The following is a 19,430-nucleotide window of genomic DNA, read 5'->3' as shown; positions in this document are numbered from 1 at the left end:
TGTGAGGGAAGGATTTGTTAGGGCTTCCCTCTTGGACTTAGAGAAAGAGGTGATGTGTCTAAGTTTTCATGTTCGCAGGACATTCTCCCTTGGTACATGTCTCTATATCCAAATTTCCCCTTTATATGACACTAGTCATGCTGGGTTGAAGTCCAAACTAATGACCTCATTTTAACTTAATTACATCTGCAAGGACTCTACTTCCAAATTAAGGTACTGGGGGTTAGGACTGCAACATATGATTGGGGGTGGGGTGTACAATTCAACCTCCAACACAAGTCTATGGCAGATTAGCAATAAGACAAGTCAAACGGTACACAAAGCAAGAGGATAACTGTGTTAAAGAAACCTGTATTTCAATCCAAACTCCTCAATGAATTCCCGAAGTGGTGCCAACTCTCCTCTATCAATCAAATTGAAATCTTGAGCAAATAAAGTACTTAAAGGACACGCCATGACAGGCCTTTTCTGGTGGCTACATCACAGAATCAAAGTGCTGGTAAGAAAGGTGGGCAGTCAACTCTGATCACAGGCTTTAGAAGAGTCTTTACCACAGATACAAGATTTTGGGGAAATGGGACACCAACCTTAGAAGGAAAAAGAGCTTCACAGTCAAGTTCATCCTGAACTCAAAGCATCAAATGGTCAATATATTATGGAGCAGGACATGTGACTGCTGTCAAAATTAGTACCATCTTCCCAGTGGTGTTCAGATCTTGGATCTGCAGCTTGGTTCAGTGCTGAGGTGTGATCTGGCTGGAGAAATCCATAGTGTTAACTGTCATCCATTGACAGAGGCCCTCTTGCTCGGGCAACATGGCAGCTCCCTTCGTGTTCCCACTTCTGACAGTGCTTCTGCAGGTTTTAAATGTTCATACTGATGAGCTCCTTCAGGGATGTTCTTGGATTTCAATGTATTAGAAGAATGGCTGCTGAAGGGGAAGCTCTTTTCTTCTTGAGGGTGAGGGTAGAGGTTGGGGAAGGAGAGAACATTGGGTTGCAGTGCAGTCATTATACAAAGTCAACACTTGGGAACCAGGAGGGGTAGACACTCCTCAGTCTGTGGACAGCAAAACATAGACTACTGCTACCCTGAGCGGGGGTCAAACTTGGGGCAAAGCCCAGTGCTGCCTCCGCCACATCACCAACCAGAAAAATGGACCCAGCCGTATTTCACAAGAAAAGATTCCACTTACACTGCAATTATAATGTCAAACATCAATGATCACGTTTGGACATCAAATAGCCAAACACTATATAATGAAGAATTGTGGTAAATCATATGAAGGGAAAGAAAGAAATTCTCTAAAGAACCCCAGTAAAATGTGAAAATTGGCTGTATGTCTCAAGAATGAGATAATGTGTGAAAAGTACTCTGCATAGCATCTGGTGTTCAGTAAATGTTCAATAACATGAGCTATTTTAGCATTATGATTTTTCCCTCTATGTCCAGGCACTAATAGCTTTTTTAAATTTTTATTTATTTTAGCTTTGACTGCACTGAATCTTTGTTGCTTTGCATGGGATTTTCCCTAGTTGCAGCGAGAGGGGGTTACTCGTTGTTGCATTGTGGTGGCTTCTCTGGTTGTGAAGCACAGGCTCTAGATGCACGGGCTTTAGTAGTTGCAGCACATGGGCTTGGTAGTGGTGGTGCATGGGCTTAGCTGCTCCACAGCATGTGGGATCTTCCCGGACCAGGGATTGAACCTATGTCCCCTGCACTGGCAGGCGGATTCTTATATCCACTGTGCCGCCAGGGAAATTCCTTTAATACTGTCTATACTGAAATGTTTGTTGACTTATAGTGATGGATCCTTCTTAGGAATTCATAGTCCAGTATGTAGTACAGCCAATTCACCAACTTGTTTGTCTATCCTTCCATAAAGAAGAATTAAGTATATTCTATGTCACAATTCAAGCTTGTATAGTTTCCTCTCTCTGCACCCTAATCACAGCGTTCTATTAATGCCATGACTGTCAGACGGAACTGACAAATTAGATGATGATGTTTGTATTATTTTCTGCCAAGACACAAGAAGTTATAATGTTTATATCATGCAAAGATCAGACTGGTATCTAAATCATCCTTGCCAGTTTTTGTTGTCAGTCATTTCCTTAGGTCTCTGTCCAGTCATCCTGCAGAGTCTTACTATTTTGATTTCCTTCAGCTTGATGCCCGTCTCTCCTCCACTAGGAAAGCATTCTTGGCGCGTGGCGCTTGGAGGGAGGGTGTCATGGGCAGCCTGTGTGCCATTCCAGGAGCATCCCTGGTGACTGGAGGGACCCAAGTGCCCGCCTCTGAGGAGGAGAGAATGGAGTTTCCCTCCAGAATGCGGGGTGGGGTCAGCCACAAGCTTGTGCAGAGACGTGTCTCTGGTCCCTTCTGCTGTTGGCCTCTGCTCATGAATTTCCAGGCAACAAGTAGGTCAGAGAGTCAGGTGATTCAAAATTTTCATCCTGTGAGGGCTTTGAGGTCCATTTTATCAAGGCCTTCAAAGTTCACTTCAATCGCTTCTACAGTTTCTTCACATCAAGTGGCCATTCAAGTACATCTTTCCCCTTCCATCTCTTTGAGGAGAGCTTTATGAGGAATTTTAAGTGCTGCTTTAACTAAGTGCGATCAACATGGACTTGAAACACCCTTATAAACTGGGAAGGAGAGTTTCTATTTATGGAAGGGTTCTCCTGGTCTGTCTAAAGCTGAAGCTGGGACTGTATCTCCTAAAGAATAATCAACACAATAAAACAGTAAAATAATAATAATAATGTAACTGAGCAGGACCCTATGGTGCCTCCCCCGCCCCCCACATACTCTGCTTTAGCTCCTCTCTGCATTTGATGCACATTTTCTGAGTTGCTTTGCAGAAGTGAAAAGTTCCCACCAAATAGAAGATGTTAACTACTCGATGACCATGAGCGCAAAGTCCCAGGCCCCCTGGAGCCTAAGGACTGAGAAAGTTAACCCCTGTGACACCACACTGTTGCTTCCTCATCAGACGATCAGAGAATTGTGCATGATCCCCCAGGTCACCCCCCCCCCAATCTGGCTTTTAAAAGTGCTTCCCTTGAAGCCCTTCCAGGAGCTCAAGTTACTTCAGATATGAGCCACCTTATCGCCTTGCATGTCTGCTTAGTTGGTAAGTCGTGTCGGACTCTCTGTGACCCCATGGACTGCAGCCCACCAGGCTACTCTATCCATGGGATTTCCCAGGCAAGAATATTGGAGTGGGTTGATATTTCCTCTTCCACGGGATCTTCCTGACCCAAGGATCGAACTTGTGTCTCCTGAATTGGCAGGTGGATTCTTTACCACTAAGCTACCTGAGAAGCATGGCCTGCAATGAATCTTTCTCTGCTCCAGACTCTGACATTTCACTTTGTTTGGCCTCACTGTGCATGAGGTGCATGGGCTTCATGAAAAATAATAGCTAAATTTATTAAATCTTTAATACTGTGTCAGTCAAGCACAGTGAAAGGTAAAAGTAAACCCTTCAACCATCGACTCATGTGATCTCAGCCACACATACATGCAGGATGTATTGTTATCCCCATATGGGCCAGCTGAAGCTTGGAGAAGTTGCACATCTTGCCCAAGAAACTATTGCAGAGGCCACGTGATCACTGATATTTTTCCCTAAAATAATGCTGTGTATACATGTACTTCTCTAGAGTTTACAAACTTGTTTGGTTTACACTATTTCCATTTGATTTCCCTCCTGACATATTCACGAGGGTCTGCTCCAACCACATCTTGCCTGCCATCTCTTTCATCAGAGAAACTAGAAAGCATTATCTTTAGAATACTGTTTACATCATAGAAACAATGAGTTCGAGTCTGGCCCTAATGGCTGCCTCCATAATGTGTTCTGGACCAAGGAAATTTTCTTCTCCGGGTAAATGGTGGATTGGGTAGAGAGGCCGATGGTCTCCAAAGTTCCCAAGGAGCCCTCCACATAGTCAGTCACTCAAACACTCAGCACAAACCCCAGTCCCCGTTCGCCCTCCTCACTGAAGTCACAGAACCGGAGTGGGAGGTTCCTTGCTGGCCACTAGAGGGCAGCAAGCCACAGCCGAGACGCTCCGAGCTGCAGGGCGCTACTTCGCACATCATGAGGCCACAGGAAAATGTTGCTAGAACGTTTTTAGAAGGAAAAACACCCCATATATGTTCAGTGCATACTACTGAGATGCCTCTGGTTCTTAACACTTCTGGAGACTTCCCAGAGTGTAAGTCTTAAGGAAACAAATAAAGAAGGCGTGTCTCTGGGGTATCCATCTGAGTCTTCCAAACGCCCTATGCTTTCCAGTTTATCATAAAGTTTCATTTTCTCCACCCCCCTAGCTATTTGGAACAAGACACAACCTCAAGTGTTCTCTCTTTTTTTCTCTCATAATTTATTTTCTTGAAAGCAATAATGTCCCGCCCCATCTTCACTTCTCCTGAGGTTACACACCCGTTCTCTCCATGTTTTTCTTTCCCCTGCCCAGTCCTCTCATTCCCTCTGTTTTGCATTTCTGGAAAGGAATAAACTTTCCTCCAGGAGCTGATAATTCACTCTTGCTGTTTCAACTCCCACCTGGGGGCTGATGACTTACAGATCTGTTCTCTCTGGCCCACACCTCTCCTGCAAGCATCAAAGGTCTATTTCTCACTGTTAGACATCTGCATGTAGGTGGGTCCTCAAGGACTGCAGCTCAACCAGACTGAACAGGAGATGGCGCTGTTTGAAATGATCCCAACCACCACAAACATACTTGCAAACATTTGCATTTAGAGAGAGCATCTTTGAAATGATACACCAGAAACCAATAAAGGTGGTTACAGTGCCGGGGAGCGAGACAGCCAGGGGACAAGGTTGAAGAAAAACTGACTTCTCTCTAGCCTTTTGAACCCTTTGGATATCATATAATGTGCTTGGAGTACCTACTAAAAAAAAGTAATTATATAAACATTTTAATGTTTACATCATCTAGAGTTCTGCCAAGCTCAGCGTTCTTCTTCTGCCATGTGCTCCCTGGGTAAGTAAGCTTACTCTCAGTTTCAACCACCAGCTCTGAGATGGTGACTTATAGATCTGTCATCTCTGGCCTGCCCCTCCTGCAAGCTTCAAAGTTCCACTTCTCTCTGTCACACATTGGTCTGTGGCTATGACACCAGAACCTCAAATGCCATGTCTCCTGCACCCCATTCACCATCTTCCAGCACTTGACCTTGAGGAAGGCCCTCAAGAAATCCTGCCGAATTGAAGGACAAAACTGCTGCTGCTCTTCCTGAGTTGTCTGTCACAGATGCCAAAGCCCCCTCACAATCCCCTCCTGTCTCACCCCGCCTCCACCAGAACTAGGACTCATTCCTTCCCTCCCCAGATCCACCCAACCAGCCAGCCACATAGCCCTGCCCCTCCTCTAATATACCTCTCAGATTCAGCCCATCCTCCCCTTTTCTATTACCTTCCGGTTCAGTTGGTAAATAATCTGCCTGCAATGCAGAAGACCTGAGTTCCATCCCTGGGTCAGGAAGATCCCCCTGGAGAAGGAAATGGCAACCCACTCCAGTATTCTTGCCTGGAGAATCCCATGGACAGAGGAGCCTGGTGGGCCAAAGTCCATGGGGTCACAAAGAGTCGGACACGACTGAGTGACTAACAGTTTCAACACTTATCATCTCTTTCCTGGGCCTCCATGCTTCCTCCCAATTTGACTTCCTTTTTGCAGGATTGTGCTTCACAAAGTTCCCCCTGACACAGCTGCCTAAGGCACGCATGCAAGTCCAATAGTACCACTCCTGGCTCACCCCTGGGGTTGGGGGGCCCCCCTGTGCCTGGTGAGGAGGCCCCCACTCCCCAGTACCACATGACATCCTTGTCCCTCCCCACGTGGTCTTGACAACTTGCCTGGCTTCATCTCTTCCCATTTCCTGCCTTGTTTCCATGCAACTGTTTACGGTTTCCCAAACATCCTCTGCTGTTCTTCCCTGACACCTTTGTGCTGGAATGCCCACTCCTGACCCCCTTTAGCTTCCCTTCATCTTGGCCATCTCCTCACCATCATGTGACACCCATACAAAGATGTAAGGAAGAAACAGGGAATAAAGATGTTCTGAGATCTTCTCTAAAGACTGAAAACCACCAGCCCTGGGCCCAGTCATCATGCCATTTACAAAGCAAAATTAACAGGAACATGATTGCCTGCTAGTTTAATTCTGTGGTATAAATAACTGACCTAAAACTTCATTGAAGACATTAACAGTCTTGCATAATCATTTAAGGAAATGAAAAGGAGCAAGAGAAAACTCAAATTTCAGTTGCATCATGTGTGGTTGCCCAACAAAAGGTACTGAGTAGGTACTGAGATTCACGGAATCTCATGTTATCATGTGACATGTTCCAACAACTTTAATTAACTTTATAAATCAGGTTAGCACCTACCCTCCTCTTAGACTTGGGAACAAACTAATGAATATGATGTGCATGTAGCAGAATGAAAATGTATTTTTGTCTCTCATAAAGGCTCCTTTTTCATTGCTAGGGTCATATCTTGAGATTCAGGGCAAGTCTGAGTTCATTTAGTGCAGAGAAAATTGTCAGGATTTGGATATTATAGATTTAAATCATAAAACAAAATACCTTGAGTCTCAGTATTAATATAAGCTTGCAGTGATACATAGAGGAGATATTCCCAATACCCAAGAGGTCTTGATAAAATCAAATTGGGACTCAATCATCAGTGCTGATATGGGAGATAAATGCAGAACAGAAGTGTTCAAGATTTTGACATCATTCTAATGTCACTAAGTTGCCACAGCTTATCAGAGATGCTATCAGAAAAATTCAGGGTCTGGGTTAGCTTTTGCCTCACCTTTGTGGCGCATGCCAAGGATCAAAAAATGGAAACCAGAAGAATAATAACCACAAAAAGCAGTTGTGTGTGACAGCTAAAAAAAAAAAAAACCTCAGCCTTACTTCAATTTGTTTATTCACTCATTCCACAATATTTACTGAATGCTATGTGCAACAATTTGGAGAAAGATCATGCTAAAGAGAGCGATAACATATCCCTGAGATGCTTCTAAATGAACTGGTCTCTATTTTTCAAGGACATTTGTGGAGAGGTGTTGTGAATAAGGAGACATAACAGAATTAAGTTGCATATCCAGTCAGGAATGGGGGGTATCCAAGTCCCTCTCCTTTGTTCTTATGTGAAGGAAAGTTACAGCCACAGAATAAAGGACACAAAATACACATAGATAGGTATGGTGACCATACCTCTGAGGAATTTGGGACAATCTCAATTTTAATATCCTTTTCCCTTGTGTCAAAAAGCATGCATGTCAAACCGTATGGCCCAATTGTGACTTGGGAAATATAGCTAGCTTGGCAGATACACAGAGAGGGCATCTAATGACTTGCCAGTCCTGTCAGGAGAAGAACAAAAGAGAGCAAATCAAAGACTCCCTAAGAAACACTGAATTTGAAGGTCGTGAAGGCAAAGATATGGATGGCTCTGGATACACGAGAAGACAGAGCAAAGGGACCTGGACAAGCTGCTCTCCAGAGCGGAGCTCCTTAGAAATATTTCCTTGGTATTCAGAAAGAGGAGAAAATGTAAAAATAAAATTAAAAAGACACTAGAAAGGCAAGGAGAATGAAGAAAGCGCCTCCTGAACTCTTCTTGAAGGTCAAGATAATTTGATAATTTATGAAGAGACTCGCATTAACTCCACATTCCCCATTTTGGAGCTCTAATAAGCTCTGGGATAATTTTGTCTTTCTTTCAGAGAATAAACTACACTAATCTTGGGAGATGGTCATAGATATGTTTTAGTGTAATATTGGTACTGCTGAAACACAAGTAGATGAGTTGGTTTATACAGAGAAATTGAATTATTATAAGGATTTTTTCAAGGTTAGCTATACTCTGGGAATACACCAACACATTGACTAGGTCAGGGGATGGACCACAAATGATGTTTTCTAAAGACCAACTCTTCTTCATTCTCTTGTTCTATAGACCAGCTCTTCTACATTGTTCGTAGCTTGGCTGTTCCAAGTCAGAAAATCTGGATTTGAACCTGGTTCTTCTATTTGCTGAATGTTAGACGTGAGACATGACATTTTCTGCTGGAGATTCCTCACTCAAGAAAGGAAACAAGTCCTGCCTTGAAGAGATTTCAGACAGATTAAATAACCTAAAATACATTAAAGTGCTCAGAACATGATAAAATGATACATAAGTGATAGTTATCAGTAGTCTTTACCAACTCTCTCTGGCCTGTTGGCCGTGGTACAGGAGGGAGTGTTCTAAAAGCAAACAAAGAAGAACCCTGATCAATGAGCTAAAAAAATATATATTACACAATGGTAGGAGAACTAATTCTCAATAATCCTATACTACAAATTTGTGTTATATCTGGGTAACCCCAAATTCTATTTAAATGCTAATATCACAACTGCTTCTGTTTGACTCTGAGCCCTCTAATAAAGATTTTATTTTTATTAGTATAAACAAATAGAATGACTATCTTGAATAAAGGGGATAGAAATGTTTTATCTACCATGTTCTTTATTGCCAAATAGTCTTACAAATAAGGTCAGAAATAAAGTTACCATTAAAACTAACAAAATGTTTGGTATGACCTCCTGCATGCTATTTGCATGATATTTTGGCTATAATCTTACCTTCGGTTGTCACCAAATGTTTTCTGAATCCTTATCAAATATTCACACTATGCTAGGTATTATTGGGATCATGATGATGATTAAGGCACACACGCTGTTCATCCTGTGAGAGAGAGGCAGTGAGGGTAACTGACAAAGCAGCCAGTTGTTGTAAGAATTTTCTGGAAAAGGTTCAAAGTGCTCTGGGAATAAAAGCAAAAGATAGATCACTTCCAACTGCAGAAATCTAGGAGGGCTCTGTAGGGAATTATTTGAACAAGGTCATGGAGGGGGTGTAGGACCCCACTGTCAGACTGGCAGTAGAGGGATGGCGTTAGTGGTGAGGTTGAGAAGCAAGCTTGAGCTTGACTCAGAAAGTATGAAAGCAGAATGCATTCAGAACAATAGCTACAACAGTGTGAAGTTGTACAGAAGACAGGGAGTAAAGAAGACAAATTTGAAAAGACAGGTCAAGAGAAGACTGTGGAAGGTTTTAAATGACTGGCCAGCAGACAAGTTTTGTTTTGTTTTTTTTCCCCTTGATGCAGAAATCCAGTGAAGGAAGAATGTCATGAGGGATCTTTGTTCTGGAAAGATGCACAACCAGTGTCAGTATGGAGGGTTTACTGGAGAGGTGAGAAAGAGATTAAAGGGAAGTCAACCAGATAAGGAGCTCAGGCCATAGGTCAGAGGTATTAAGACCTAGAAGGTGCGCAGTGATGCAGAAAGCAATAGATGAATGGCACTTTGCTTTTTCTTCTCTAGGTGCCACACTCCTTGAGTGCACTGGTCTTGGATACACTGTGTTGCTGAGATTAAGAGCCTTGGGCTCTGCTTATCTCCAAGGTAGAAGAATTTCATTTTGTTCCACATAAAAAGATAGAACTCTCTGTTTCTGGTTAGAGATCATTAAGATGATACTTTAATATTCTCCTCACAGATTTTTCAGATATTTATAAAAAAAAATCTTCCTGATTTAAATCATCTTGGTCAGAAAATCTGCTTCAACTACTTCATTCTTACACATGAGAAAAGTTCCCCAAAGGTCAAGGACACAGCTCTAGATTTTTAGGGCTTCCCAGATAGTGCTAGCGGTAAAGAACCCGCCTGTCAGTGCAGGAGATGTAAGAGACACAGGTTCGATCCCTGAGTCAGGAAGATCCCCTGGAGGAAGAAATGGCAATCCACTCCAGTGTTCTGGCCTGGGAAACCCCATGGACAGAGGACTTGGTGGGCTATAGTCCATGGGGTTGCAAAGAACCTCAAAGAGTCAGACACGACTGAGCGATTAAGCACATGCTTAAAAAGTGGGCACATAAAGCATTTCTTTTTAGTATATACAAGCTATTTTCAGAAATCTTTTGGATCATGAGCGTGTTTGGAGCGCTAGAAGTCCTGATATCTAAGTAACCAAGGTCAACATAGGACAATGCCCAGGTATCAAACCTTGAACTGAATTCTGAGTTGATCCACTGATTCTCACCCCAAAACACTATAAGTCCATACTCATATCTCTGACAGTCCCATTTTTCCCTACCTCCATTCTTCTTTGGCATTGCACATCCTTCCTGCTGTTATATTCTGTGGCATATACCAGTTGCCTGGAGTCATAGGTAGATGTCAGCATATTAGTAAAATAATAAAAACAACACCCCCTCCCCATAAAATCCTATTAGCTTCTCAAGCCTCCTTAGCACAAAACTCAAGTATTACCTTTTACTCAGGTCACCTTATTGCTCCCATAAGAGCTGGCTGATACTGATGTGTATTTATTGGATATATTGTTTAGGTTGCTATAGAAGGGGAACAAAAGAGTCAATTCTCTGCACACATCAACTCTTTTCTTTCTCACGTGATCCTGGTGCCAGGTGGAGTATCGTAGGAGCATGAAGAGTACCAAGTTCCTATCCTTGACCCTGGAGGAGCAGCACCATAATTTTAAAAGGTGGGGGTCACCGGGTGGGCCCCCAAAGGGATGCTCTCAAGTTAGCCCTGTCCAGCTTGGCTCACCCTCTCCAGCCTGGCAAGGGTAACTACACTTATACCACACAAAACAGACATTGTGTCTAAAACTGTCTTTGGCGTCAAAGAAGGTAAATGCATAATGATAAAAGGGTCAATTCAACAAGATGAGATAACATTTATATGAATACACAGCTAAATGTATAAAGCAGATATTGATATATCTCCATATTATATGTCTTAAATATATACAAATTCTTTATTTGTCAATCATACATTAATAAAGGTGGGACAGTTCTAAAGGCAGAAAGTGACAGCAGTACAATAATAGTAAGACACTTTAATACCTCACTTAGTGGCTAGAACATCCAGATAGAAAATCAAGAAGGAAGCAACTGACGTGAGAACACAATAGACTAAAATGACATAACAGAAATATACAGTAGTTATTATCCAAGTGTAGAAGAACTCACATTCTCCTCAAGTGCACACAGAACCTGCTCCAGGGTAGAACACATATTAGGTCACAAAGTAACTCTAACAAACTGAAGACCCCAAATAGCCAAAGCAATCCTGAGAAATAAAAACCATACTTCCTGATTTCAAAATATATTGTGAAGCTACAGTAACTAAAATAGCATCATACTGGCATTAAAATCAGACATATATACCAAATAAATCCATGGGGCTTCTCAGGTGGTGCAGTGGTAAAGAATCTGCCTGCAATGCAGGAAACCCAGGTTTGATCCCTTGGTGGGGAAGATCCCCTGGAGAAGGAAATGGCCGCACACTCCAATATTCTTTAAGGGAAAAATCCATGGACAGAAGAGCCTGGTGGGCTACAGTCCATGAGTTGCAAAGAGTCACACACAACTAAGCAACCGAGCACAGTACAGCAGCAGAAAAGAACACCCAATGAGGAAAAGATACTCTCTTCAGTAAATGCTTCTGGGAAACCTTGGTATCCACATGCAGAAGAATGAGATTATCTCATATTTAAACAAAAACTCAAAACGTATTAAGATTTAAACATTAAACTGAAACTGTAACACTACTAGAAGATAACATAGGGGAAAAGCTTCCTGATGGTGGTCTGGGCAATTACTTTTTGGATATATCAGCAAAAGCAGAAGCAACAAAAGCAAAAGTGGACGAGAGAAATTTTATCAAATAAAAATGCTTCTGCAAAGCAAAAGGAAGAGCCAACAGAGGGAAAAGGCAAGCCACAGAATGGGGGAAATATTTTCAAACCATGTATCTCATAAGGCTTAATACCCAATATATTAAGTAAGTCATACAACTCAATGGCCGAAAACAATGCCTCAATTAAAAAAAAAAAAATGGGCAGAAGACCTACATTTCTACAAAGAAGATACACAAATGACTAAAAGGTATGAAAGAGTACATGATATCACAAATCATCAAGGAAATGTGAATCAAAACCACAATGAGATGTCATCTCACACCCTTTAGAATAGCTATTTTCAAAAAGACAAGAAATAACACATGTTGTTGAGGAAGGGGAGAAAACAGAACCCTTGTGCATTGTTGGTCGGAATGTAAATTTTTATCACCATTCTTTAAAACAGTATGGAGATTCCTCAAAATATCACAAACAGAACCACCTTATGATCCAGCAATCTTACTTCTGGGTATACATCCAAAGAAAGTGAAATCAGGATACTGAGATACATTCACTCCCATGTTCACTGTAGCATTATTCACAATAGCCCAGATATGGAAACAAATTAAATATCCATCCAGAGAAGAACAAAGGAAACATGAGATATACACACACACAAGAATATTATTCAACCTTCAAAGAGAAGGAAATCCTACCTTTTGCAACATGGGTTAATCTGGAGGGCATCATGCTAAGTGAAATAATCAAGATGCAGAAAATCAAATACTGCATGATTTCACTTATATGTTGAATCTAAAAGAGTCAAACTCCTAGAAGCAGAGAACAGTAGTAGCAAGAGTTGGTTGTCAGAGACTGGTAGGCAGGGAAAGTTGTTAATCGAGAGGTACAAATTTTAAGTCACTTAGGATGAATAAATTCTGAAAAACTAATGTAGAACACTGTGAATATAGTTAACGATATTGTATATTTGAAATTTTCTAAGAGGGTAGATCTTAAGCCAAGTAAGATGGACAGTATGGGGGATGATGAGCATGTTGATTAGCTTGATTGTGGTGATTGTTTCATTATGTATATGTTTATCAAGTCATCAAGCTGTATACCTTAAAAATATGAAATTTTAAATTATCAATTATATGTCATGAAATCTGGGAAAAGAGATTATAATAAATTTCAAAAGACTGAATAGAAAAAAATCTCTTGTACATGAAGGTTTGTAGCAACACTATTCATAACAACAAAAAAGTGGAAAAACCCAAATATTCACCAACAGATGAACAGATACATTAAATATGGTATATCTACATAACTGATTTGTATTTGGCAATACAAAGAAATGAAGTACATATACGTGCTACACCATGGATGAAGCTCAAAAACGGTATGATAAATAAGAGAAGCCAATCAAAAGTGACCATATATTCTATAATTGCATTTATATCAAATGTCCAGAATATGCAAATTTAAAAAGACAGAAAGTAGATTAGTGGCTGCCAAGGGCTGAGGTGGCTGGTGGATCGACGAGGTGACTGCCAATGGGTTTGGTGTTCCTTTGAGATTAATGACTATGTGTCAAAACCGATTGCTTTGATAGTTGCACAATCCTATTAATACACTAAAAACCGTTAGACTGCATACTTTAAAAGAGTGAATTGCTAAAATGCAAGTTCTACCTCAATAAAGCTGTAATTTCAGAAAGGAAGAATCCACATCAGTGTGGAGCAGAGGAGACAGGCTAGATAAAAGAGAGGCCATAAGAAGAATACAGTCATCTGGTAGCAGCCAAAGGAGACTGGTTTCAGGACCCCTGCAGATACCAACGTCTGCAGATTTCAAGTCCCTTGTATGAGATGGTGCAGTAGAGTCGGCCGTCCATATCTTTAGGTTCTGCATACATGAACCCAGCTAAGTACAGATGGAAAACGTTTGGAAAAAGAAAAATCCAAAAAGCAAAACATGAATTTGTGGTGCAACTATTTACAGAGCATTTACACTGCAAGAGGTATTCTAAGTAATCTAGAGATGATTTAAAGTATACAGGCATGTACATAGATTATACGCAAATACTGCACCATTTTACATAAGGGACTTGAACATCCACAGATTTGGGTATCTAAGGGGAGTCCTGGAGCTAACCCCAGGCAGATACCAAGGTACCAGTGTGAAATGTTTCTCCTCCATGAAATCAGGAATGGTAGCTTATCCTTTGATATTCTTCCCTATACCAAATATATTGCATTATTACAGGAAATAATTTGCGTCTCTCCTGATAGTTTAAAGCTGAGTTTCAACTGTTTAATTCTTTACCTTCTAAAACTCCTAAAAGTTAAAAAAAAATAAAAGTTTTGGTTTATTATTATTCCAGAACATTTCCGATGTTATCGTGACTGATTTGTTTCTTTTATTAAAGCTGTATGTACTTTACACAATGCATCATGCTGGTTGTGGTTTCTTTTGCAAGTCTGAAAATAATATAAATTTGCACTGTCATACTATTTTCATTTAACTATTTAAGTAGTAAAATAAGAGCTTTCTTGACAGTTTAGCAAGAACAAACTTTGTATCTTTCCATAGTGGAAGCTAAAGACGGGAGGAGATGAAACAGAAGTTCAGAGAAGATGAACAACAACAACAAAAAGATGTGAAAGATGTACACACTGACAGCTACAAAATACTGCTCAGATAAATGCAAGAATATATACATAAATGAAAACATGCACCTTTGTCATGGGTCAGGAAACTTGATATTGTTAATCTGTCAAATATCTCAAAATTGATTTGTAGATTCCAAAAAATCCTAATCAAAATTCCAACAGGTTTCTTTTAAAAGACATTGACAAATTGATTCTCAAATTCTCATGTATATTCAAAAGACCTGTAAGAGTCAAACCAACTTTGTAAAAGAAGAAAGAGGTTGGAGAACTAATGCAGCCTAATTTCAAGGCTTATTGTAAAATACAAAGTAATCAACACAGAGCAGAACCAGAGCAGAGACAGAGGAATCAATGAAACAGAAAAGTGTGTCTGGACATGGACCCACAGAAATAGGGACAACTCATACCTACAAAGTTACAAAGGTAATTGAGTGGAGAAATTTTTCTCTTTTCAAAAAATATAACAAATTCTGGAACTACTAGATATCTGCAGGAAGAATAAAAATAAAAACTTTGGGACTTTCCTCATGGTGCAGTGAATTAAGAATCCATCTGCCAATGTATGAGACAGAGGTTTGATCCCTGGTAGGAGAAGAGCAATGGCACCCCACTGCAGTACTCTTGCCTGGAAAATCCCATGGACGGAGGAGCCTGGGAGGCTACAGTCCATGGGGTCGCGAAGAGTCGGACATGACTGAGTGACTTCACTTTCACTTTTCACTTTCATGCATTGGAGAAGGCAATGGCAACCCACTCCAGTGTTCTTGCCTGGAGAATCCCAGGGACGGGGGAGCCTGGAGGGCTGCCGTCTATGGGGTCGCACAGAGTCAGACACGACTGAAGTGACTTAGCAGTAGCAGGGGAAGATTCCACATGCCAAGAAGCAACTAATTTGCTCCCCGAATGCCACAACTACTGAGCCCATGCTCTAGAGCCTGTGCCCCTGCAACAAGAGAAACCACCACAATGAAAAGGCCACACGCCACAACTAGAGAGTAGCCACTACTAACTGCAACTAGGGAAAGCCTGATCGCAGCAACAAAGACCCAGTACTGCCAAGCCTGATCGCAGCAACAAAGACCCAATACTGCCAAACATAAATAAATAAAAATTAACAACTTTGATCCCTATCTTTCATCATCTAAAGAATTGAAAGAGATGACAAATCTTAACGTAAAACCTAAAGACTATACAAATTTTAGCAGAATAGGCAAACTTTGGATAGGCAAAGCAAGATTTATTAGATACAACACAAAAAGACAAGCCATATACTGGATATATACTTGATATACTGGACGTCATCAAACGTAAAAACTGTTCTTTAAAAGACAGTATTAAGACAATGAAAAGAAAAATCATAGTTTGAGAAGAAAATGCTTACAAATCATATATTACATCCAGAATATACAAAGAATTCTAAAAATAAGAGATGTCAATCAAAACAATTTTTAAAAGTACAAAAAAGTTGAATAGACTCTTCACCAAAGGAGATACATGAATGGCAAATAAGCACCTGAACAGATGTTCAACACCAGTATTACTTAGGGAAATACAAATTAAAACCAAAATGAGATACCATTATACACCTATTGTGCTGTGGGTACTGTGCGTAGTCACTCAGTCCTGTCCGATCCCTCCAGTATTCTTGCCTAGAGAATCCTGTGGACAGAGGAGCCTGGTGGGCTGTTGTCCATAGGGTCGCACAGAGTTGGACATGACTGAAATAACTTGGCATGCAGGCATGCATTGGAGAAGGAAATGGCAACCCACTCCAGTATTCTTGCCTGGAGAATCCCAGAGACAGAGGAGCCTGGTGGGCTGCCGTCTATGGGGTCGCACAGAGTTGGACACCACTGAAGCGACTTAGCAGCAGCAGCACCAGCATGTCCGATTCTTTGAGACCCCGTGGACTCTAGCCCACCAGGCTCCTCTGTTCATGGGGATTTTCCAGGCAACCATATTAGAGTGGGCTGCCATGCTCTCCTCCAGGGGATCTTCCCAACCCAGGGATAGAACCCAAGTCTCCTACATTGCAAGCAGACTGTTTACCAGGTGAGCTACCAGGTGAGCTACCAGGTGAGCTACCAGGTGAGCTACCAGGGATGCCCATACGCCTATTAGAGCAGCCAAAATTAAAGTGACTAACCTTACTGAGTGTGGGGGAAAGTGTAGAGGGAGTGCCATTTTCATATACAACTAGTGTGTGTATATGTGTGTGTGTGCATGCTCAATTGTGTCCGACTCTCTGTGACCCCGTGGACTATAGCTCACCAGGCTCCTCTGTCCATGGAACTGTCCAGGCAAGAATACTGGATTGGGTTACCTCTTCCTACTCTAGAGGATCTTCCCAACCCAGGGATTAAACCCATGTCTCCTGAGTTTCCTGCATTGGCAGGCAGATTCTTTATCACTAGCGCCACCTGGGAAGCCTCTATACACAACTAGAAGAAATATTAACCAGTACAACCAGTTGGGAAAAGTTTGGTAGTGGTCTAAACCATAAAAGCTCATCTGCTCCCAGCTTTCCACTCAGAGTTAAAGTTTACCCAAGAGAAATGAAAGTATATGGATATACAAAGACAGAAACACAAATATTTGCAGGAGCTTTATTTGTGATAGCCTCAGAACTGCAAATAATCCAAATGTCCATCAAAAGGTGAGCGCATAAATAAGTGATGCTATGTCCATACAACGGAATAGTAACAACAACACAGTAACTACAACAAAAAGGAATGTGCCTTCACTGCACATCCTGGGAGAATGCAGGTTTCACATGGCGCCTGCACTGACCCGCCTCCAGGAAGAATCTAGCGGCACCTGGCTACGTGGTCTCCTAGCAACCGGAGAAGCCGAGACAACAAACTACTAAAGCAGTGAGTTCCCCTCGAGGCCAGGGGAACCATGGCAGAAAAGAAGTGGCTGCTAGGGCCGGGGCCACTGGAACCGATGCCCCTGGGCATGAACTGCAAGCCCTGGTACAAAGACAAGTTACCCTCCGAGTGTTTCGCAAAGCACAAGAAGGCACTCCTGAAGTTCCCCACATCCCTGGACAGCCGGCGGTGGGTATTTGTGAAAGAGGGGCTGGACGACTTCCGGAAGGGCTGCCCACCTTGTAAAGATCTGATCACTCGAGGACCTAATGAGGGCTTTCTCCCCGTGATTGCTCACAGAGTTCCCCAGCCTGCCCCCCCAAAGAAAAAGCTGCCCGTGGAAGCAGAGGTGCTCTCCACGCTTTCATCAGCCCAGCAAGCACGGAAGGCATTCGTGGAGGAAATCGAAGCCCACCTAACCCAGCATCCCTTGGTGCTCTGCCCGAAGCTGGAGGAAGATCTACCTGCAGACCTCTTATTAAAGGTGCTGGAAGTGCTCGATCCTGACAGAAAGCTGGAGGACTTGTGGGCTTATTGTCTGGGTCCCAAGGGAAAAAAGAAGTCCCCCAAAAAGCTTCCTAAAAAACGCTCTGTGATGGTCCAGCTGGAACCTGTCAAGGAGGCTCCCGTGTCACACCCAGCCGGTTTCTACTTTGAAGACAAGGAGTCAAGCAGAAAGGATTCACTCACTGAATCGTCTTTTGATAACAATGTACCAAAAGGAATTCAGAAATTCTGCAAATGGGTTTCTACTTTTGGAGACTTGGGCATTGACGAACAGTTCATCATGAAAATGTGTGAGGTGGGCTGCGACTGCCCAGCAACCCATGGCAAAGCCCACATGAAGAAAGTATCCCAGGTTTCTTCAGAGGTAAAGTTTGGCATCAGTATAGGTAAAATGGAGGCAATAAAATACTCCATGGAGGAACAAAACTGGGAGAGGAAACTCCAGAAACCACACAATCCTTATAAACCTGACTGGGTGAAGATAAGGTATGGTGCATGGTACCTGCGGCCCAAGTTGTGGAAAAAGCTAATAAATGACGAACCTTTGATTGATCCCAAGGCCTTACTCGGAGGTGGGATTTTTGGAAAGAGGTTTCCTGAACAGGACATTCTTGAAGATCTTTATGGAACAATTGCATTTAAAGATTTCATTATAAGCAAGGGCTACCGGATGCCAGACATCCTTGAGAGGTTGTTCACCAGGAAGGGATGGAAATACGATTCTGTTAAGACTCCTATACACAAAGTGATAAAAATCAACTTAATTGGAGAGGATGATGCACGGGAAGATGCTTAGACATTTTTCTATTTACTACTTAACTTGGCTTTTTTTCTCTCTCTCATTGTAACATCCATCAGAATTCATGGTGAGTGTCCATCCCACCATGTATGTACAACTTTGATTCTACATCTGTAAATTTAATACCTAATGCTTATAAACAGTTCTCAATGACCTTCTGCTTGGGTCTATCAATATTTTATCAGTTTTATCGCCTATGAAATCAATATTCATATATACCCTTCTCACATTTTATAGCATCGTGAATACCACATTGTTGTATCAATTATTTGTAAAAATAAATCCACAAAAAATAACTACTTTTTATAAGTATGATCTAGCTATGTCAGCTACAAAATGGGATCAATTTCAAAATAATTGTGCATTATAATTAAAATCATAATGAGTTAATTATGACAATTACTCTTAAGTACAACTGGTAGCCAAAATAATGTTAGCCCCATTTAATAATGAAATTGCTATCCCCCTTATTAGGATTGCATCAAGCTCCCAAAACAGATGGAAAACTATCAAAATTATAGGTGAAACTTTAATTATGCTGTTTTGTCATGCCTCTCAATTAAATATACTTAAAAATTTTTAACCATATTCATAAAAAATTCACCAAGAAAAAGTACTTCCATATAACATAACAGGTACAGAATAACAGGGAACCTCAAGTTCTTGGCAAATCTAGTGTACAAAATAGGTCTGAGTGAGCAAAACTACACAGCATCATCAAATATCCACACATATCTATTCAAGTAAGATTAATCATTTCATTTCATGAATAGTGACTAAAAACTCACTCATGAATGTAAAAGAAGAAATCAAGCAACTTCTATACATTTCCAAAATAAC

General features: G+C 41.4%; 1 protein-coding gene and 1 pseudogene across 1 annotated transcript; one reads left to right on the top strand and one right to left on the bottom strand.

The window, feature by feature from the left end:
* Nucleotides 1-339: 339 nt before the first annotated feature.
* On the bottom strand, nt 340-1,012 carry LOC122435584 (annotated as a pseudogene).
* Nucleotides 1,013-17,315: 16,303 nt separating this feature from the next.
* On the top strand, nt 17,316-18,605 carry LOC122435583 (protein FAM47E-like). Its single transcript, XM_043459759.1, has one exon. The coding sequence runs from the start codon at nt 17,316-17,318 to the stop codon at nt 18,585-18,587; it is 1,272 nt and encodes a 423-aa protein (XP_043315694.1). The 3' UTR covers nt 18,588-18,605.
* The last annotated feature ends 825 nt before the right edge of the window (nt 18,606-19,430 follow it).

Source organism: Cervus canadensis, chromosome X (assembly GCF_019320065.1).
Source record: "Cervus canadensis isolate Bull #8, Minnesota chromosome X, ASM1932006v1, whole genome shotgun sequence".
NCBI classification, from domain to species: domain Eukaryota; kingdom Metazoa; phylum Chordata; class Mammalia; order Artiodactyla; family Cervidae; genus Cervus; species Cervus canadensis.
The sequence above is the reverse complement of the archived record's forward strand: the minus strand, read 5'-3'. Positions and strand labels throughout refer to the sequence as shown.